The 22666-nt window shown below is 39.7% G+C and overlaps 1 protein-coding gene across 1 annotated transcript in view; it reads right to left on the bottom strand.

Annotated features, from left to right (window-relative positions):
- Positions 1-22666, bottom strand: part of LOC129432499 (scavenger receptor cysteine-rich domain-containing protein DMBT1) — a 51664-nt gene that overhangs the window by 1786 nt on the left and 27212 nt on the right. The window contains exons 8-19 of the mRNA XM_073856765.1: positions 21751-22056; positions 21194-21496; positions 17398-17703; positions 16710-17021; positions 15248-15553; positions 14330-14638; positions 13630-13935; positions 7630-7935; positions 6527-6832; positions 6131-6430; positions 5876-5970; positions 715-807 (exon numbers count right to left, since the gene is read on the bottom strand). Coding sequence (XP_073712866.1) covers positions 718-807; positions 5876-5970; positions 6131-6430; positions 6527-6832; positions 7630-7935; positions 13630-13935; positions 14330-14638; positions 15248-15553; positions 16710-17021; positions 17398-17703; positions 21194-21496; positions 21751-22056 — 3245 coding nt within the window. The 3' untranslated portion in view covers positions 715-717. The remainder of the gene's footprint in view (positions 1-714; positions 808-5875; positions 5971-6130; positions 6431-6526; positions 6833-7629; positions 7936-13629; positions 13936-14329; positions 14639-15247; positions 15554-16709; positions 17022-17397; positions 17704-21193; positions 21497-21750; positions 22057-22666) is intronic.

The raw sequence follows: 22666 nt of genomic DNA, 5'->3' as shown, positions 1-22666 counted from the left end.
TCGTGAGTTCATTGAGATGCTGCAGGTTGATTGGCTTTCAGCCCGAAATTCAGCTCTGAATGGTGTCGAGTAAGGTGGGGACTCAAGTTGGTCGTATTGCCACAATATGCTATCACTGTATGGCAGAGTTTGCATACCGTTTTAGTCATGTTCGCGCAGCTCTTCCTGGCAGTGTGTAAAATCCAAAGTGTTTCCACACTTGTGATTTAAAACGTGAAGGTGCAGAAATTATTTTCAAAGAGGTTTGCTCCCCTGACTCTGCCATGGTTTTGCTTTCTCACGCCAGCTTAAAACGGATACGACGTCATCTACAGACAACATGTATACTTTCGCCCTCTGTTGGAATAAAAGCGGTAACGTCTTTCCACCACCTCTCTGGAAAAGTAAAATAATTAAATATATATCGTTTCTGAGGTAAACAAATCGATCTCAAATTCGCTTTTTAAAGAATCGCGATAGTTTGGTGAATCGATTTTTTCTCCCACCCCTAGTATATTTACAGCTGGTCTATCCGCACTGGATTAGTATTACCTGAGGTAATTTCTCCGGACCTTTTTTACAGAAGGTAAAAGTCGCCGTAATCTTTACTGACATTGTCCGTAATGATTACTGACATGGAGCATTCGGACAGGACTAAAATCAGTAACATCATAAGAAAAATGCTTTCACAAACTCTATCTAAATATGCAATATTTAAAGACTCACTTTACAAACCTGTTAATTTGTTGCGTGGTGAAATATCCTTCCATCAGGCTGTGTCATCCAGTTTGCTAAATAATTTCCTTTATTTTTAACCACTTTCCTTATCTGTAAAATAAAAAATACAGATGAATTGAAAAGCACTAAAACCTCATCTACTGAAGAAGATTACACAAAAATATATGGGGGAGGTTTCCCGGACAGGGATTAGACTAGTCCTAGACTAAAATAAAGGTAAGAGCTGTCCAAACTCAAAACAACTTGTACTGACATTTCTTAAAATTCATCAGTGACCTTTGTTGTGCCTAAAGATGCACACAAGTAATGTTTTTAGAAAGTCATGTTTGTTAAAACTAGTTTTATTTCCTAATTAAACTAAGGCCTAGTCCTGGTTAGCTAATCCCTGTCTGGGAAACCATCCCATAAAGTATAAAAAATATTATAATAACACAAATGACCAGGAGAGATGACACATACTTTCTCTATTCACCATTTTCTGTCTGAGAAACAGTTTTAACCAAAGAGATTAAAAAAGTATTTTCTTCTATCTATAGTTGCTAAATTGAAACTATTATCCATTTCATTGCTTGTTAGTTTGCAAAGTTAGACCTAAGCAAACACTGGTAGATACAATATATTACACGATTTTACCATGCAAAGCAGGTTGATGAGCAATTGTAATCAATTTATAAGGACTCAAGCCCCAACGGGGGAAGACCCCTTTGTATCCGTTAGTGTTCATCTTCCCTAATCTTTTCATTATTCTTCTTCCACCATGGAAATCTCAATCCCTCTAGTGCAGTGGTTCCCAAAATGGGGGCCAGTTTTATGACATTTAATAAAATACAATAATTGTTTCATAAATTCTTTATGATTAAACCTCAGAAAAATAAAACTACTAACCAATAGCACTACATTGTATAATTTGTTTTGTTTAATTCAAATTTTAAACCATTTTTATTCAGTGTGCAAACAAATTTGATGGCAAGCATTCCAAAATGCATGCGAGGCTGTATCTTTGCAAAACTTGTGTATTGACACAGAACTTGGTTTGTGCCACCAGAGTCATGACCTGAGGGTGCATGCGCAGTTCCGTTACAGTGCCACATAGTGGTCTCAGGAAATGAAAAAAAAAACATTACTTATAACTACTAACTTAGGTCTAAAACCATTAAATTGATCTTGTTAGATTCCTTACGGCACGGCAAGTCAAACAATGCCCAATGTTTCTTGATCACCATTTTGGGTGTCAGCCATTTTGTATCATGTTCTAGGAGAACTTGGAAAGTTTGAGACTCACACCCCCTAGTAGCCAAGATATATGTGGAAATGATATTTTAAGACCACTAGATTTTGGGACGTCCCCAACATCGGACTGATCACCCGACTGGTGAAACATAAATATAATTTGTTTTTACCAAACTTCTTTGAGAGACTTTGGCATTAGTTTATTGTAGCATAGATATTATGCTTAATCTCCGCTCAATTTCCTTATCCGTTTCAATGTGTATATCTCCCAAGGGTTTTTAAACATTACCGTAGCTATATTGGTGGACAAAAAGTCATCATTGAAACGTGTCATCAACCTGTCCAGTTCCTTAATAGCCAAAGACTCAGAGATGGTCGAGTCTCAAATCATATTGCAACATGGATGATGGCGTTACAGGGCTATGAGGTGTAAGTTAGGTATGCCCAAAACAACAGGATGCCAGCATTGTAGTGAAGAAGAGTACATTTCAGAAAGCAGTACAGTGACTACCGTATCCCCACAAACATCAGACCATAATTATTATGATGAAAATGTCTGTACAGGTCTTTCTAAGGCCTACATTAACGGATGCTCATATCGGCATGAAGAGCAGGTACAAGTTGGAGTATGGATGGTTTGGGAGGAGGATACCCCATGCAGAGCCCATCAGTTCTGTTTAGGTTCCAAGATCATTCATTATGCAGAAGTCGCTGCAGCACTCATAACCTTACAGCAAGCAGTGAAGTATGGCATTGGAGATTTGGTAAATTGTTCTGACTCTACCTTTGCCTGACATAGCTTTGTCTCATTTTCCTCAGTGGAAAAATAATGGCATGAGAAATACAAGGGGAAAGGAAGTAAAGCATAAAGAGCTGTTCCTTGCTTCTTATACAATGATGGGTGGTCTTAACAGCCCATGGGGGTTATACTCATACACACCCTTGATGAAGAGCAACATACGACACCCTCCATCTCGTCTAGTTCTTTGGCCAAAGATGAAACAAGCCATAGCATCTTACATTTAAGTTTGTGTAGTCTGCTGTCAGTTTCAAGCATCCAATGCCCCTCATAGGGCCCCTTTCCAAAAGACCGTAAAAACACTCCCTTGGTCTAACATTCAGATGGGTTAGATTGGCCCTGTTGTAAAGTCTTCTAGAGGCAATAAATATCTGCTCACCGTGACTTGTACTTTCACAAAATGGGTTGAGTGCCTTCCAGCCCCTAATGAAACAGCTGAAACCACAGTGACAATGTTTATTGACCATGTGTTTAGTCGATGGGGGATGCCACTTTCAGTAAACTCAGATCGAGGTACACATTTCACGCCACTGTAAGAACTTGTGCGAAATGTAAGTGGTCAAGACAAAACTGCACATATCCTATCATCCAGAGTCATCATGGCAGGTTGAGAGAACAAATTGGACGATTGTAGGAATGTTGAGGAAGTCTGTCTAAGCCAATGGCAGGGACTGTAATGTTAAACTACCCCTGGTCCTCATGGCAATTCAGGCCACCCACCCCCATAACTCTACAGGCGTCCCTCCCTTTGAGATTATGACTGGACGAGAGATGACACTTCCCTTACATCTCCTCTAAGACCCTGAGTATGTCAGTGTAGCCACTGCATACACTGCCCACCATTCACAAGTTCACACATACAAATAAGTCAGATAGAGTTATTGGAATGCGTATTTGGCATGCAAAATACTCATTGCGAGGAGGCTTTTGGCCCGAATACAGAACACTCCCCCCTGTTCTGGTTAAGTAGGTTATATATTTTAACTTCACTAAACTGGTTGGAGTTTCCAAAATGTTCTACTGGCCTGGTCCCTATGAAATTATAAGAAAACTGTCACTGGTAGCTTACCAAATGAAACTAGAACTTTAGTGACTGATTGTCAAATACACACTCAACACATTTTTGAACATCTTGACCTATCTGATGTATACAGGAAACACATCAGCACTACTTGTGTAGTATCTTGGCATGGTATGTAGTGGAGTAAAACACCATATGGCACCCACAGCTGGATACAATTAACATGCTTAAACAGCCTCAAAAGGTCACCATTACCCAGGAAAAGTTACGCTCTAGTCAAAATCTAAGGAAAGGCTATTAACTTGGTTATGGGATATCAGTGACAGTCTCTTGCTTATCTTAACACTAAGTGGTTGGATTACACTTTGTCCCCTGGGGTGGGTGCTGTACTAACAGATTCTGGAACTGCAGGCTAGACTCTCAGGGCAGAAGAGAACAAACCCAATCAAAGCTTTTGAGCTAAAACTTACATGTAGGCCACTCCAAAATTCTCCCTGAATATTCCTAGAGACAATGATCAGTAAAAGCATCCTCTCTTTTAATGTAGGTTATTTACTGTTGCTCCACTCAAGTTCATCATCATGATCAACAATGTCCAGTCGTCAATCAGGGGAATTTAATGAACAACAGGCCTAAGGACACTCCATGGGCCATAAGAACAAAGGACTCCCCAGAGGTGTAGTTTATGGCAGTGATCCTCTCACTGTCATGGTGGAGAAAAGTTGCTCAATTCTGATGGGCTAACACAAACACATGCCCAGGACTAGAAGATAAAGATGCCAGACATCAATCTTTGGGTCACGGATGGCAACATTAAGATTATTTTGGTGAGGAGAGAACATTTTCATTGGTCCATAGGTCTTGCCCTATCAAACGGACAACTCACAGACTTCTTCCTTTGGGTCATGTAGTGCAACTTCCGCACCACTGGATTTACCCTATAAACCAAACTCAATTTGCTTTCATCTTAAGGCCAAAAGCAAGGGAGAAACAAGGGAGACCAAAGCTTTCCACATTTATACAATAAGAACTTAAATTGGCAGTACAATCATAAACTGGTCATTCGGGTGTTGTTCAAAATAACAGTGTTTGGGTTAATGTAACTTGAAACTGAATCACAACATGTGTAAACTCAATTACTAACACATGACTATGTGCTAATGTGAGAATTCTCTTGTGTAATATTTCTCTTTGACCACATCCAACTGCATTGCATTTGCCTGCTCTGTTCAGAATTGCTTGTGTTTTTACATTTAATTTCCAATATTAACTTGTTTTCAAATTTTTTATTTCCATTTATATTCAATTCTATATCATTTGCTTGCATTACGTAGTAGTTATTCACATTGCATATTTAGTCAAATAAACCACATTTTATTACAACTCTCTTTCTTGTGTTGGCAGTCAGATGCTCTACAAGTTAGCCAGAATCTCACAAAATCCTTCAGATAAATTAGATGACAAACTCTCTCCAATTTACAATTTTCATTCTTATTATTAAGGTGAAGTTCTTTAGCTGGTGCCCCAAGTAAAGGAGGGAGGGGTCATCTGACAAACACGCATGCACACTCTAGCTGAAACTCACCTCTATTGTCCTGTGTATGGCATACTACATTAATTGGTGCCGTGTCAAAATCACTACAGCGGACATTTACATATGCATTATTAACATTTTATCGTGTAAGCTTTATGGTATACCTCAAACAAAGGAATTTATTCTAATTTGTATTGTGCTCGAACTGATTTTGCCAAGTGGTTGATGTCCTCAGGGCAACATATTGTGTTGACCCAAGGACAACATTTTTCTAAATAAAACCTTAACCTACCCCAAACCCCAACCCTAAACATAACCAAACCCTAAAATCAGTGGGACATGATAAGTGAAAAACAATGGTCTAGAAACAGCTTATCCTGGTTGTAAGCTTAAACTTAAAACAAACTGTAAACTTATTTCTGAAATCTGATTGGTTGATTGAAATGTTGTCCCAGGGTCAACACAATGTTGCCCTGAGGACATCAACCACCCGGCAAAACCAGGAGAGCCTTTGTATTGTTTAAACAAATTGACCACACACCCCTGATTTACATACATGAAACAGACGTCTCACCTTGTCCATAAGCATCGCCATCATATTTAGGTTACTGACACTGATGCCAGCCTTAGCTGTAACCGTAATCTTCACCACACCTTTTCTCACAATTTCTGTGAAATAAAAGGGACTTTTATTTCAAGGTCCAAGAATGTTTTATTTAAACAACATCTATTTATTTATTTATTTTCTTCATTGAGATATTTGAACGACAAGTACTAATCATAACAAGTTCTGCATTGGCTTAGAGAAAACGTTTGAAAATGATCTTACTGATGCAGACAGCTCCTGCGTAAAGTCCATCTACACAACTGTTAATATTATATCCAGTAAATGAACAGCCCTGCAGTGTTAACTCATTTCCAGTACATATCACATTATCCATCCATATTGGCTCAACAAATGGACCCACATATGACTGCGGCACTGAAGCTTCACCGCAGCCAAGCTCAATACACAAAACTGCAGCCTCTTCTGGACCCCAGGATGTGTGACACACTCCACCCCAGAGATTATTATAAAGAACCTGAAGTCTCCCATCACATGGACCTGTGCCACTCACCAGCTTTTTATCTGCAGGAAATATTAGTTTCACAAACAGTATACAGTCTATGCTCTGTCATGCACTGAATTACTATTATTCAATCATGAATGATCATTTCAATTTACCTCGACAGACGACTCCAGCATCTTGTCCATGACCACAGCTGCTTTTTCCGATTCCATTTAAAGGACAATTTTTCCCTGTTGAATCACTCGCAGCACATAAAACATCATCCAGCCACACGGGTCCTGAACCCTGCCCAAAGAAAGCCCCGGTTGGTGCTGCAATTGGAGTCCCACAACCGATGCTCTTACATACCACTTCAGCATTTGTTAAATTCCAGCCAGCATCACAGACGGTTCCCCATTGATAGTTATTTAAAAACTCCACTCTTCCAGAACACATATTAGCTCCATTAACCAGTCGAATATCTGAAGGAAAGTAGATGAAAAGTAGATGTCAATGTGCCAAAGTCATTCTTACAATTTATTTTCTGAAAATGTTCTGCAATATCTGCAAAACTGTTCAGCATAATAATGTGATAATAATACTAAATACAGACAAGTCACAATACTATAATACTGTAATTATTTAAATAATGTAAAGATTTTCTGTACAGCTATTTACAGAAACTGGCGTTGCTTTATTTATTGCTTGCTGGTAAGCAAAACAGATAAAGTCATACATTTTGCATAGGTGATTCTGTGAGTACAGATGTAATGCTTGGTACAGGGCCATTGCTTGTATACAATCATAAATATCCTAAGCAGTTACAGGATGAGTAGAGACTGGCAAATGAAGAAACACTTCTATCTATCCTACCTTGACAGATGACTCCAACATCAGATGAATGATTGCAGTTGTGTGTAAATTCTGTCATTATTTATTCAACCACAATTTTCTTTTAAAGATTTAAGTTCTTATTTTTTTCTAATGAACACAAGTGATCAAACATGCCAAATCAACAAATAAACATGGTAGTTTGTAAATGTGGGATGGCAAATTATCTTTCTGAGCTGTTATCACTGGAATAATAATCCATGATCAATGACTTACAATTAGATTATAAATTACTGCATTGGAAAAGAGTCGTGTGAAGATTTATCAGAATGTCTTTGTGTTAGCAATCAGGTCAAGAATGATAAATACATTTTAGAGTGATTAAATAATGACAGAGTTTTTATTTTTTTAACTACATGGAATATTTATTTAAGGATTTTAAGCTCACAGTTACAAACGACTCCAGCATCTCGTCCATGGTTGCAGGTGCTTGTTCCTAATGCCTTTGATGGACAATTTTTCACAGTTAGCTCATTTCCAGAACAACCTACAGATTCCAGCCACACAGGTCCTGAACCCTGCCCAAAGAAAGCCCCAGTCTTTGCTGCCACAGGTGTCCTACAACCCAGGCTATTACACACCACTGTAGCATCTGCTGAATCCCAGCCAGCATCACAGACGGTTCCCCACTGATTATTATATAAGACCTCCACTCTTCCAGAACACTGATTAGCTCCATTTACAAGTCGAATATCTAAAACAGACAACAAACATAGAAATATATAACATTATTGTCATGGTCCTGTCTTCAGGTCACAGTTTTCTAAATCATAGTGACAGGATCATGGCATTTCCATGTTTTCTGTGAAGGCACTGGTTTTGTTTGTTTAGGCCTTGTGCCTTCTGTCTCTTCTCCTGACCCCAGTCCCCTCGTGATGTTTTTGTTGCGTCATCAAAACCCTGTTGTTGTATTTTGTTGTTTGCCATTGTGTTTGTATATTATGTTTTATTGGTTTTTCTCAGTCTCACAGTATATCTTGTCACGTGTCTAGTTTGTCTTGGGGGGGGTACTGTCATAGTCCTGTCTTCACAGTGACAGGATCATGGGAGTTCCATGTTTTGTGTGAAGAGACTGGCTTTGTTTGTTCAGGCCTTGTGCCTTTTGTCTCTTCTCCTGACTCCGCACCCTCGTTAATCACCTTATTATTGTTTGGTTCATGTCACCTGTTCCCCTCTTGATTTGCTACCTTATTTAATGCCTTTGTGTTGGCTGTCCTGTGCTCGATCGACTGTTTATATGGTGTGTTTGTTCCACGTGAGTCGAGTCGAGTCTATTGTTTGTGGGTTAGTTGGAGTTCAGACTGCATAAAGTCAGATTCTGTGAGTGCAGTTTTAATGTTTTTAGTAGGACCTTTTCCCTTTCAGTCAGCGCTGCATGTCTGGCTGCCAATGGCATTGGAGGAGCTTGACAGAACTTGCCCATTAAGGAACTTCTGGCGTAAACATAGCGCCATAATGATGCTGCAAGCCGGAGCCCTCAGTGCTTCTACACATTAAACCCTCCTATTACTCTAAAATCTGATTTAAAAAAATTACCAACAAGGGTCAATTGGACCCCAGCATTTTAAACCTACAGAATATTATTTTTTAACTAAAGGTTTGTGTCAGGTAATTTATATATTTGTTGACTACTTAAAAACCCTTTAGACAAACTCTCTACCCACTACCCCTCACTTCTACCCATTATACATCTGGAATACCTATTGCACGTCTATGGGAAAATTTGCAAATCACCATAAAACCTCATTGATTGACCCACATTTGTGTTTATATAAGGATGTAAGGATAGTAATATGAATTTGACCCCAAGAAAAACTACATACATACACACACCTGCCAAAATGAGCAGGCCAATGTAGACGTGTAAGTCAGTCTTTCCAAGTGTCCCCATACACCCTTCTCTCCCCTAAGTTTGTAATTTCAAGTCGTTTGCAATTGATGGTGTAATGAAAAGCTCAAATGCTGATTTTATATCTTGGACATGGTTGAAAACATATCTGGTGGGCCCTGGAACCATTTTGATGACATTAGCCGCACTAATAAGTGGCGGTTCATACTTCACGTCTAAAATCGCAAGACTCTGTTGAAAAGTTAAAGTAAATAAAATAAAATATGAACTGCCCCTAAAGGGCGGAGTATATTGTTGTTTTACGTGTACACAAGTGTACGGACAGTCGAAAGCACAGCCTTGCAAAGTATAGACGTGTACACAAATGTTCCAGGCATGTGCATTTTGGCAAAATGCAATGCATCTTTTGGGCTACATACTATTCTCTTGGCAGTGCACGTACATTATGTGTACACTCTTCTGCTGACAAAAGTTGCACCACGCGCACTGTACGCTAACCCTCAAGTACATGTAAAAAATGAACTATACTTCGGCCTTAAGTCTACCCTGTTGTTCAAATAGGGAGCGGGACCATAACAACTTGCTATTTTTGGAAGTCAACGTGTCTGCTGGTAGTTGAGAAAAAAAACCTCTGACAAAATTTCATTGACAGAAAACTTTTGTTTAAAAGCCATTTTTAATTGAGAATGAGCATAAAGAGAGACCCCACAAAGCACAAAGAGAGATGGTTTAGTAGGCTTCTGTGCATGTTTTTATTTGTTTGATCTGCCCATGTAAACCACAAGAAATATGTTTCCCCTCCACCCCAGAAAGGAAATATTATAGTTCTTATGAGAATTAGGATCGTGTGAACTATCAGTGGTTCTCGCAGTATGGTTGGAAGGATAGATCTCTAAAACAGAAGGAATATTTTGGAATATTGAACATTTTATAATATTTACATATTGAATGTATAAAATAAGTTAATATTATTAAAATATAGCATGTTATAGTGACCTCAATATCACCCAGAAACAACCAAAACAAATATATGTGAAATTTTGATATTTTCTGCTTTATACAGCTAAAAGAGCCTGGGGTCAAATTGACCCAATAGAACACAGATGTTACAAATGTGTAGAGGGCATTGAAAAAAATCATCATGTAAATGTTTGGTTTACCGACATGTCCTCATTAAAAGTCATGAAATCTGAAAAAATGTTAATCATGTTTTTACAGACGTTTAAGTGAAGATAATAGGACGGTTAAGGCGAGAACGCAGGAAGAAACCGGTTCAACACAAAGGCTATTGAATCTAACATGTTGGGGGTCACCTAGCCAGCAGGTCTACAAACATCTATTAGCGAGGCGCCACGTGCCAGCGCCCAGGAGAATACAATACTCAGATGGCAGGGCACGCTCTGAGCTCAGTAAGCCAAGGCAATAACGTCCACTATCCAGATATTCCCTGCATGGAGGTAGCCTTCCCCTTCTGCTGGCCTCTGTAAAATACAAAGAGCTGTTCTGAGTTCTGAAGCTTTAAGTTTGATCCTTGTATAACTGCAGGACATGAATGGGACAGGACAAAGCTATGGCTAAGTCTGGCTCCTCCGGAGGTAGCGCTTGCAGGTTCACCACCTGCCAGGCCAAGGTCTCAGAATTACATGGAAGTCAGCTTGCTCAAACTCTAGGCACAAATCATGGACCAAGAAAGCTTGCAGGTGCCCTACCCTTTTAATCAAAGCCAGTGCAACCAGGTTTTCAGGGATATAATCTTTAGCTTGACTGATTGTGGTGCACCTTTAAGTGCTATCAGCACCAAGGAGAGACCTAAAGAAGGTATGGAGAGCCTTCTCACCCCCCATAGAACCTGGTGACCAAGTCATGTTTACTGACTGACTTACTCCTGGGGTTGTGGTGGGGGGAAATTGCAGCAGTGTAGACTTAATAATAACAATAATAATAATAATGATGATCAAGCATTTCCTAGGGGGTCTTCGCTATGAGAAGCACACCACAAAATGAACAGGTTTCACTTCATGCCAAAGTGATGGTGTGCACTACCTGCTGGGGTAGGTCACTTAGAACCTCTGCGTTTCATCCAGAGACCAAACTTGAAGTTTCCACAGGTCCGGACACGGGTGCCATAAAGTGCTCCGTCTCTGAGAAAGTTGATCTACCAAGGAGGCTGTCGTGAGGATAAAAAGTTCCAGAAACAAGGTCCGGTTGGGCCAAAATGGGGCAACTAACAGGACCTGCTCTTTAAACATGTTCCTCTGTAAGGTCTGTATGCACGCAAGAGATGAGCATCTGCAGTTTTTACTGAAATTAACAAGATGCCTCTGAACTTTTGGGAGGGGGGTGAACTGAATTGCATAGCTGAGTCTAATGGTGCAAAGGAGCCAGCAGATCAGGCTAAGAAGTGGAGGTCAAAAGGAGAAAGAGTAAATGGCAGTTTTTTTAAGGGTTGCTCTTTGAAAGTTTTGGAAACTACTAACCTACTAATGTACACAATAGCCACATGTCCAAAACTACATTTTCTCAAAACTGTCTTCACTTTTAGAAATTTAACCATCTTTATTACCTACATTTTCGCTGATGGACATTTTGTCGTAATTATGTATATATGTGACTGTCCAGGTGCAAAGCCTAAATAGAGAACAATTTGTCTTTATACACTGACAGTCGGCATGCACGCAGGTTTGTTAATGCTGAGATGAGATGATAGTGGACAGATGACTTTTGTGTCCCAAAAATTATTATAAGGACTACAAAACAGTAAATTGGATCCATTTTGATATTAATTAATCTGGTCCTTGGCATTTATGTGAGAAAGAAGGTGCGCCACACAGGTCTCACACAGCCCTTTCACATATGTATCCTCATAAAAATAATGCATTAGGTGTATAGCTTAAAATTAAAAACTTTTGAATTAAAGTAGAGATAATGTGGTGATATGTGTGCTCAGGAGATTGTGATTGACTGTTAACTGTGGGGTGCAGGGTTGCCTACTTAGCTTCAGTGGGCAACCAGTCTTGGGCTACAGGGTGATATGGCATAATCACTCTGTAGGTTAATATGATATAAGTTTGACGTAAGATTGCATTTGTTGACTTATATTTATTTATTTATATATATTTAAGACTTTTAGGCTCTGTTTACACGTACATGGTTATTTTTAAAAACTGAGAGATTTACCTTCGTTTGTGCCCCTCGTTCACACGCAAACGGAGAACCCGCCCCCGAAACCGATTGTTTCTAAAAACTCCGGCCAGAGTGAAGATCTTGAAAATCTTCGGTTGCATGGTTGCATGTAAAGTGAGACAAACGGATGCCCAAGCAGGCAACGTCGCAGAGAACGCGCCAGAGCCCGCACCCACGCCAAAAGCGCGACCCATGTTTACATGTGACTGCTACTTTGAACGCTTCCAAGATCACATTTGTGTTCGCGCAAACTCGTTTCGTGTTTTTGTATTTGCAAATCCAGCTGCTCCATTATGTCGAGGAGTAAAGACGAGTGCTCGGAGGTCAGCAATTTTACGCGTGTTTGACTTCATGCGGCGCTGCAAGAACCGACGGACGGATGATGTCAAAGTACCGCGAGAGCGATTAGAAATTAGACCTCTACGTGTGATTCCTCAACTCGCTCTCGCGGTACGTTGACTTCATCAATCACCTACTGCAACAACTCCAACATGAAGAACCAGTTCACGTCACCACCAGCGCTGCCGGTGATTGGCTTACGTGGGCTTGAGCGTCTCTTGACGGCAAATATGCATGGGTACGTGTAAATAAACACTTTTCTGAAAACTGTGTGCACGATATTATATTTGAAACCGGAGAGGTTGAAATGTCCGTTTATGAAAATAGCCGCCCACGTGTAAACATAGCCTTATACACACATATTTGAATTATGCAAAGTACAATTGGTGTCATGATTCTGCCCTCTTGTCATTGTATTATTCAAGCCCAGGTTGTTTGTGCTTGTGTGACTCTCCTGACTCCGCCCCCTCGTTTCCCTGTTAATCATCTCATTATTGTTTAACTCTTGTCACCTGTTCTCCCCTTGATTTGTTCACCTATTTAATGCCCTTATGTTTGCTGTCCTGTGCTGATTCATTTTGTAACTTCTATATGATACCTTGTGACATTTGTATACCGTGTATGTAAACTTCATAGTGACTTTCTGCCTGCCTGTTCCGTACCTGCCTGTTCCGTGCCTGCTCTGTGCCTGCCTGTTCATCTGTAAGTCTAGTTAGTTGTCAGTGTATTGTTCAAGTTTATTGTTTTGTAGTCTTAGTCAAGTATCTGTCTTGGTGTTAGTCAAGTTATTATCTGTCTTAGTCTTTGCTCTGTTTTACCCCCTCGTGGGTCTTTGTTTTGTGTCCTTCCTTGTTATAATAAAGCCTGTTTGTTCATCAAATCCTGCACTTGGGTTCTTACTCTATCTCCTACCTGGAGATTCCAGACAATTGGTTTATTGTTATCAGAATAAAAACGCAGAAACTATTGAGAGATCAGTTGTTGTCAATATTGCACACCCCTGCGGTTTTGACTCACTGGTACAGATGACTCCAGCATCTTGTCCATGGCTACAGGTGCTTGTTCCGAATGCCTTTGAAGGACAACTTGTTAATGTTGACTCATTCCCAGAACATTTCACATTTTCCATCCACACGGGTCCTGAACCCTGCCCAAAAAAAGCTCCAGTGTTTGCTGCTACAGGAGTCCCACAGCCCATGTTATTACACACCACTGCAGCATCTACTAAATTCCAGCCAGCATCACAGACGGTTCCCCATTGATGGTTATATTCAACCTCCACTCTTCCAGAACACGGATTAGGACCATTTACCAGTCTAATATCTAAAGGAAAGTGAACGAAAACTATAAGTAGACGTCAAAATGTATCGAAGTTATTGTTGCAGTTTCTTTTACGCAAATTTAATACCTCTCTTCAGCATAATGCTGTTATACAGTAATCATATATACAGATACATAGAATTATATTAAGCTATATTATAAAACTGTTATTGCTGCTTATTTCTTAGGGATTTTCTGTACAGCCATTTGTTCAGACTGCTGTGCCATTATTTATGGCTTGCTGGGCAGCAAAACAGATTGTACCTTTGTTTGCAATAAGGCATGTAATCTTTTTAACAGAATAGTTTTGTATGCAATCATAAACATCCTATGCAGTTACTTAAAGGGCTGAGTAAAGACAGGCAAAGTAAAAACACTGATTTATATCTTACAGTACCTCTACAGATGACTCCAGCATCAGATGAATGAGCACAGTTTTGTGGTGACCATCCAGGAAAATAGCAATCCTTTAAAGACCATTCATTCCCTGAACACTGAACATTATTCATCCATATTCTTCCTACACCAGATCCAAAGTAGGCATTTATTTTTGCCTCAGCGTTGGTCGGACAGTCAGCCTCTCTACACACCACTAAAGCATCGTTAGTACTCCAGGAATCTGAACACACTGTTCCCCATATTCCATTATGATAAACCTCCACTCGTCCAGAACATGCGTTACTGCCATTCACGAACCTAACAGGAGCTAAACATGAATAAAAGACATGTTATCAAAAACACTCAAATATTTTTGTAAATCCTGTCATTGTTTACTCAGAGTTACTCATGTTGTCTAAAAGAAGTGTGCTGTTATTTTTTCTGTGGAACACCAAAAGAGGCATTAATAAAAATATGTAGCTCTTTTACATACAATGACAAACCATCACGCCAGTTTAAAAATGTGAATGATATTACTGACTGTTGTAGAGGAGAAGATAAACCATGATGAATGACCTACAGTTACTAAGTTTCTTTAAGTTGCCTCTTTCTGATATACTAAGTGCCCGTAGTGAAAAATTAACATGGAAAAAGCTTTGACATTTACATTGTTTTTGCAACTGATCTTATTGCATTTGCATTTGTAGGAGATTCTCTTTCAGACATAAAATATATGAGAGGAGAGTATTTAAATTAATCACACTGATCAGTTTACTGATATTTGTGCCATTATGTAAACCCAAATAAAGCATGTCTTAAATTACACTGGTCACGCTGGATCACCCGCAGAGAAAATTTTTGAGAAAATAAATAATGACAGTTTTAAATTTTGGGTAAACTACAAGCAATATTTATACAAAGATTTTAAGGATCTCACGGTTACAGATGATTCCAGCATCTTGTCCATGGCTACAGGTGCTTGTTCCTATTTGCTTTGATGAACAATTTGTCACTGTTGACTCATTCCCAGAACATTTCAGACTATCCAGCCACACGGATCCTGAACCCTGGCCAAAGTAAGCCCGGGTCTTTGCTGCTACAGGAGTCCTACAATCCATGCTCTTACACACCACTGCAGCATCTGTTAAATCCCAGCCAGCATCACAGACGGTTCCCCATTGATAGTTATATTCAACCTCCACTCTTCCAGAACACAGATTAGATCCATTTATCAGTCTAACATCTAAAAGAGAGTTGATTAAAACAATAAGGATATGTTTAAGATTCAAGATTTTTATTTGTCACATACATAGTTATATGCTTATACATCTTGCACCCAAGCTCATACAGTAGATAGGTCTCCTGAGCTGAAGTTGTGTCAGGTATATTACGCTACTTTAGCCAGGAATATGGCGGGGTAACATAATTATTAGATATTACAAAATATTATAATGCTATAATTATTTTTGCTTACTTCCTGGGAATTTTCTGGACAGCCATTTATAGATACTACAGTGCCTGGGTTTAGGGTTACATTTTGTATTTGCTTTAGGATGTCATTAAAAATATCTACATGTTTTTGTCTATTTTTAAACCATTGATGCTTTGAGTTGAGGTTAGAATTGGGGTTTAGGTTAGGATGTCATTTTATGTAACAAAAAGTTGTTCTAACCCAAAACCCAAGCCACAATTATAAGAAAAACATAAAAAAGAGAAACCAATACATAAAACAACACGAAAAGCCGTATTAAGTGAACGGGAAGGACTGGCATATCGTATGCATGCAAAATTGGAATTTGGCGTATGTATTACACGACTTTGCACACTGTGTGCTATTTATACGCAAATCATGAAAATGGGCTGATGCAATCACCAAGATCCCATTTACTTTTAAGGTTTTGTTCTGTGTTTGCTTGTATTCTGTGTATTTTTGTTATTTGAACTTGTATTTTGTTATCCTGCTCTGTTCGGACTTTTATTTTGAAATCATCATGCCATGTCACGCTTCACACTTCCTGTTTGTTTTGGTATAAGTCACTTCCTGTTCACCAGTCCTCTGCTGATTAATGTTTAGCCTCACCACTCTGTTACCCGTCTGAATCTGTTCCTGTTATCTGTTATCCTGTTATTTGTATTCTGTTCCTGTTTCTGACCTGTGCCTGTTATTTGGATTTATTGCCTGTTTGCTGCCTGCCCTGATATTGTGCCTGTTTTGGATTACGTTTTTGGATCACCCTTAATGGATATTTTTGCTGGCCCTTTTTAGGATTTTTCTAATAAACACCTTTTGCAAATGGATTCACCTTCTCACTCGCTTTCATTAAAGCAGCAACCCTTACATTACTCAATTGAAGGGTTGAGCAGAGACTGGCCAAGTTAAGAAAATCCTGTTGACCTACCTCGACAGATGACTCCCGTATCATACGGATGATATGTAGAGCTGTATTGTGTCCATCCACGATTTCTGCAGTCCTTTATTGACAATTCAGTCCCGGTACAAGAAACTAAATTCATCCATATTGTTCCTACACCAGGTCCAAAGTAGGCATATTTTTTTATTTCAACACTGGTTGGACATCCAGCCTCTTTACACACCACTGCAGCATCAGTAAGGTCCCAAGAATCTGAAGCCACTGTTCCCCATGTTCCATTATGAAGAACCTCCACTCGTCCAGAACATGAGTTCTCACCGTTCACAAACCTAACAGGAGCTAAATATGAAAAAAAATGCTAAAATATTCTAGTAAATCCTGTTATTATTTATTCACCCTCATGTGGTTTTAAACATTTTTCACATTGTTTTATCTGTGGAATACCAAAGGAAACATAAAAGGAAAACTTTATGTAGCTCTTTTGCATACAATGATAAAATAACACTGAAGTTTGAATATATTGAATGGTAAATGAGATTTCTAGGCTTAAGTTAACGGCAAGATTTTTCATGATAAATAACCTATAATAAGTCATAAACCAGTGTCACTGGAAAAGAGTCACATAAAGATTCTTTAAAATGTCTACTTTTGTGTTAGCAAACACGTCAATAATAATAAAGTTAAGAGCAAAAAAAAAGTATTTTAAGGATCTCACGGTTACAGATGACTCCAGCATCTTTTGAATGGCTACAGTTGCTTTTTCCTAATGTCTTTGATGAGCAATTTTTCACTGATGGCTCATTCCCAGTACAATTCACACTATCCAGCCATACGGGTCCTGAACCCTCCCCAAAGAAAGCTCCGGTCTTTGCTGCTACAGGAGTCCCACAACCCATGCTATTGCAAACCACAGCAGCATTTGTTAAATTCCAGCCAGCATCACAGACGGTTCCCCATTGATTATTATATAAAACCTCAACTCGTCCAGAACATTGATTAGATCCATTTACCAGTCTAATATCTAAAGGAGAGTAAAAGGAAACCATAAGCAAATGTCAATTACTTTTCTACAAACTGAATAACTGCTGCTACATAACACTTAATGTAAACATGACAGATAGAAATATATTACACATTATTTTAATTGTGTTATTATTTCCATTTAAGTTCTATACAACCATTTGCAGAGACTGTTGTCATCATTTAAGACATCTCGGCTTAGATAAAGAAGCACCACCACAACCTATACATTCAACTGGTAAACATTTCTCCTTCCAAAATGTCAAAAAACCTTGGTGTTGTCTTTAATGATGAAATGTCCTTCTCTTATAACATTGCAAAGATCATGCCATTTTGAGTTATACAATATCAGGAAGATATGGCCATATCTCGCACAAAGCATGCTGCACAGCTTCTGATTCAGGCCCTTGTAATCTCCAGGCTGGACTACTGCAATGCTCTTCTTGTTGGCTTTCCCATACAGTCTACTAAAGCACTCCAATTAGTTCAGAACGCAGCAGCTCGATTCATCTTCCAAAAGCCCAAAAAGGGCTTATGAAACACCGCTCTTCATCTCTCTCCACTGGCTACCGACTGAAGCATGTATCAGGCACAAGTCGCTACTACTCTCTTACAAGACTTTCACTGGGACCGCACCGGCATACTTTCACATCTTCATAAATTCCTATACCCCATCCAGAACCTTACATTCAACAACTAAGCGGCATCTTGTGTTACCTTCACAAAGGGTTACTAAATCACATTCCCGCTCATTCTCCTTCACTTCTCCCTGCTGGTGAAATGACCTTCCTATTGCAATCTGGTCAGCCACATCGCGTCATTCAAAAAACAATTAAAACCCTATCTCTGTCAAATACTTGACAAAGATATTGACCACACTTTTTTATCTTCTCCCTTTTCAGTAAAAAAACACTAACTCTTTCCCTCTGCAGTTATTGTTTCGGAATAGTGTAAATTGTATTTTGTTATAAGCACCTTTTGTTCTTTTGCCTACCTATGACACATCACTTTTATTGTCTCTGAATTTTATTGTTTCACTTTCTTAAACCCGTTTACTGCTCATAGTTCTGCCAATAAAGACTTAGCTAGACCCGCTTTATGACAAGATAACTAACACTGCGTTTCATAATGTAGTGATCAGCCCTATGCCCTAATAATGTCAGTATGTGTGTTAACCTTTTTTATGAATTGTCAATTCTGGCATGCTATCTGACATGTATAAGACGAATTAAACCAATTAAACCAGTTGACCAACATAGTTCGACCCCCTCATTAAACTGATGGGAAATCTGGTCTGAGCGGGACTCTTACAGGTAAATCCGTAAATATAGTTCCCTTTCAGTTGGTCACTACGACTGAAAGGATTCCAGCCTTTGCAGTGGAAGCTCGCGGATCTTCACCTCAGTTTGAACTTGAGTCTGAGTGTGTGCGTTGCCTCTCCCTGCGCACTTCATCAGCTCAGCACAGCTAAGAGTGTTTTTCCTCTAAAAGAGCAGCATGGGTTGAATTTGTGTCTTTCTCTCGTCTCACGACGGGGTGCGTCTTTTTAAAGACGTCAATGTATGGGTTCAAAGATGGTCATAATCTCCGTCTCTCGTGTTGGGCATTCAGCATGCCGAGACGGCATTTGTGGAGGGTTCATGTTTTCACTGCGAGAGCATGCCCTCGCGGATATGCGGAGATGGGTTACGTTCCTCCGGAAACGCCCCGCCCCTTCGGTTGCGGAGCTCAGTTAAAGGTGCCATGGGAAAATTTTGAAAAAAATTATTCTGCATCACAGTACTGAATCGGTCAGCAGGTATGTCCTCTGGCTCTCAGTGCTGATCCGCAGCAGCGGTTCCAATGGAGAATGGTTGGCTCATGTTCTACGAGACCACCGGTATCTGTTGGTCCTTTCCTCACCGACCGGTAGCAGTCGTCTGCACGAACGCCGTCTGCAAATCAGGTTCGCGAAGAGGCGGCCTCTGCACTACATGGCGTTGCCGCAGGTATGTCAGGTTAAGGCTCTGACAGATCTACACGAGGGTGGTCACGACTCAGCCATCAGTGCGTCCAGGTCACTGCCAGGCTGTTGGTTGTGCGATGTCCACATTACTGGTCCAGGAACACCATCTCAGGCTGTGTCTCACAGACATGAGTGAGGTTGATAAGAATCGTCTCCTAGGCAGCGCTGAGGAACCAGCTGTGACAAGCTCGCCCTGCCCTCTCAGCCCGCCACCTATGGAGGTAAGAAAGGTCTAAGCGGTCCTGAGACGGGCAACCTGGAATGGATGGGATCACTCTTCGGGAGACGGTGAACACACCGCTCCTTCCTTTAGAGGAAAATGTATGTGTTGTTTGCAAAGTGATCTCACAAAGTTCCGTGGGATAGTCACAGAGATTTTTTGCGCATTTTCCAAGGCATTCTCACGGATCTCCGTATTTTCCTGTGGTGCTGCCATGGACTGTCTTTTTCCGTGGCATTCTCACGGATTGGATACTCAACTGCTTTTTCCTATTTTAAAACCATTTGTCGCTTCGGTTTAGGGTTAGATTTGGTGTTTGCGTTAGTATGTCACTTTAACTATTGGTTTATACTATTTTTTTGGATCTATTCTTTTATTTTTTTTAACTTCAAACAATTGTTGTCTAACTTGGGGTCTCAGAGTTGGGTTTGGGTAAGCATGTAATTGTATGTAAATCTAACCCTAAACCGAAGCGACAATGGTAAGAAAGTAGGTCAAAACAGTTGAGTAACCAATCCGTGAGAATGCCACAGAAAAAGACAGTCAGTGGCAGGGCCACGGAAAAATGTGGAGATCCGTGAAAATTCTGTGACTATCCCACAGAAATTCGTGAGATCAGGCTGGTTGTTTGAACAAACCAAACATGAAAACCTATTCTAGAATAGCACAAAAACAATACAAGACATCAAAAGGAACATAATAGGTGCTCTTTAATCTTTTTAAAGGGGACAGAGAATGAAAAAACATTTTTACCTTGTCTTTGTTGAATAATGGTAGTCTACCCACATTCACAAACATAGAAAATGTGCTAGATATGCCAAACATCTCAGTCTCATAGAAATTCCTCTTTTAGAAAACAGCCCAATCTGAAAAACTGATGCTTATGACATCACAGGCATCTAACTGCCCCTCCACTTTAAAATAATTGGCTACATTTTTTGAGTGGCAGCAAAGTCTGCCAATCATTAATGAGATTGCAAGTTAAGCCAGTAGGGGGAGCCAAATAGGTGCAAAACCACTTGTTTAAAATCCCCAACCCTAATATCTGAGAGAGGTTTTTAGGAAGCTTCTAAGGCATTAAAGACCCCAAAAAATTTTTTTTGTCTACATGTCACATCACAGAACAAGGATAAATACTCCGTTCAATCATTCTATGTCACCTTTAACAGGATAATTTTTGTATGCAATCACAAACATCCTAGAGTCACTTGAAGGGTTAAGTAGAGATTGGCAAAGTTGAAAAGCAAAAAAAAAACACTATCCCACCTCGACAGATAATTCCAACATCATATGTATGATCATATTCATATGGCCATCCACGATATTTGCACTCCTTTAGTGACACTTCACTTCCTGTACAATCAAGTAAATACATCCATATTGGTCCCGCACCAGGTCCATAGTAGACATAGCTTTTCACCTCACTGGTTGGACATCCGACCTCTTTACACACCACTGCAGCATCAGTAGGGTCCCACCCATTTGAAGCCACTGTTCCCCATTGACCATTATTAAGAACCTCCACTCGTCCAGAACATGAGTTATTGCCGTTCACCAACCTAACAGGAGCTAAACATGAATAAACAATGAAAAAATCAATAGTTTGAAAAAATGGCATAGTGTATGAGATTAGTTCATTAGGTTACAATTAGATCATTATGGACTGTCACAGGAAAATAGTCAAGTGAAGATTCATCAAAATGTCTCCTTTTGTATTAGCAAAGAGATATAGAATGATACGGTTTAGAGCAAATAAATAATCACAGAGTTTATATTTTTTGTTTCAACTATATAAAATATGTATCCAAGGATTTAAAGCTCACGGTTGCAGACGACTCCAGCATCTCGTCCATGGCTACAGGTGCTTGTTCCCAATGCATTTGAAGGACAATTTTTCAGTGTTGTCTCACTCCCAGTACAACTCACACCATCCAGCCACACGGGTCCTGAACCCTGCCCAAAGAAAGCCCCGGTCTTTATAGCTACAGGAGACCCACAACCCATGCTATTACACACCACTGCAGCATCTGCTAAATTCCAGCCAGCATCACAGACGGTTCCCCACTGATCATTATATAAAACCTCCACTCTTCCAGAACACTGATTAGGTCCATTTACCAGTCTAATATCTAAAAGAAAGTGGATGAAAACCATAAGGAGATGTCAAATGTGTCAGATGTGTCAAAGTCATTTTTCCAATTTCTCTGCTTAACACAGTGGTCATCACTATTTTTTTCATGAGAGCCACACTGATAGGTCAGAGTCAATAGGAGAGCCGCCTTTACTGCAAAGTATCAAAAGTTACATCCAGTCATAAATAGCATGTCTGCTTATCAATCTGTCAAAATGTTGCAATGCAATAAATACGAGGGCGAATCATTCTTTATCATTTACCAGTCAAATTTGTAACTGAGACAATGATTTCCCTTTAATGACAAAAACAGGATTTTAATGCTTAGCATTCTTATAATATGCGTATGCAGTTCCCTCAAACCACTAGGGGGCCACCTTTTTCTTAATTTTATGCAGTGCTGCACTAAACGATTGGCAAGTGACATTACTTTGCTGAGAGAGCTATTCGAAAGCATAACAAGCAGTCTGATCTCACGGTACTTTTTGGGGGGGTAACGATACGTGTACCGCATGTGCACCGAATGGTCAAATGCAATATTTTGTGTGCGGAACATAGGTGGAACATAATATGTTGTGTGCGTTTCCACACAAACATTTTAAGTGGCA

The sequence above is a fragment of the Misgurnus anguillicaudatus genome, chromosome 1 (genome assembly GCF_027580225.2).
Source record: "Misgurnus anguillicaudatus chromosome 1, ASM2758022v2, whole genome shotgun sequence".
NCBI classification, from domain to species: domain Eukaryota; kingdom Metazoa; phylum Chordata; class Actinopteri; order Cypriniformes; family Cobitidae; genus Misgurnus; species Misgurnus anguillicaudatus.
The sequence above is the reverse complement of the archived record's forward strand: the minus strand, read 5'-3'. Positions and strand labels throughout refer to the sequence as shown.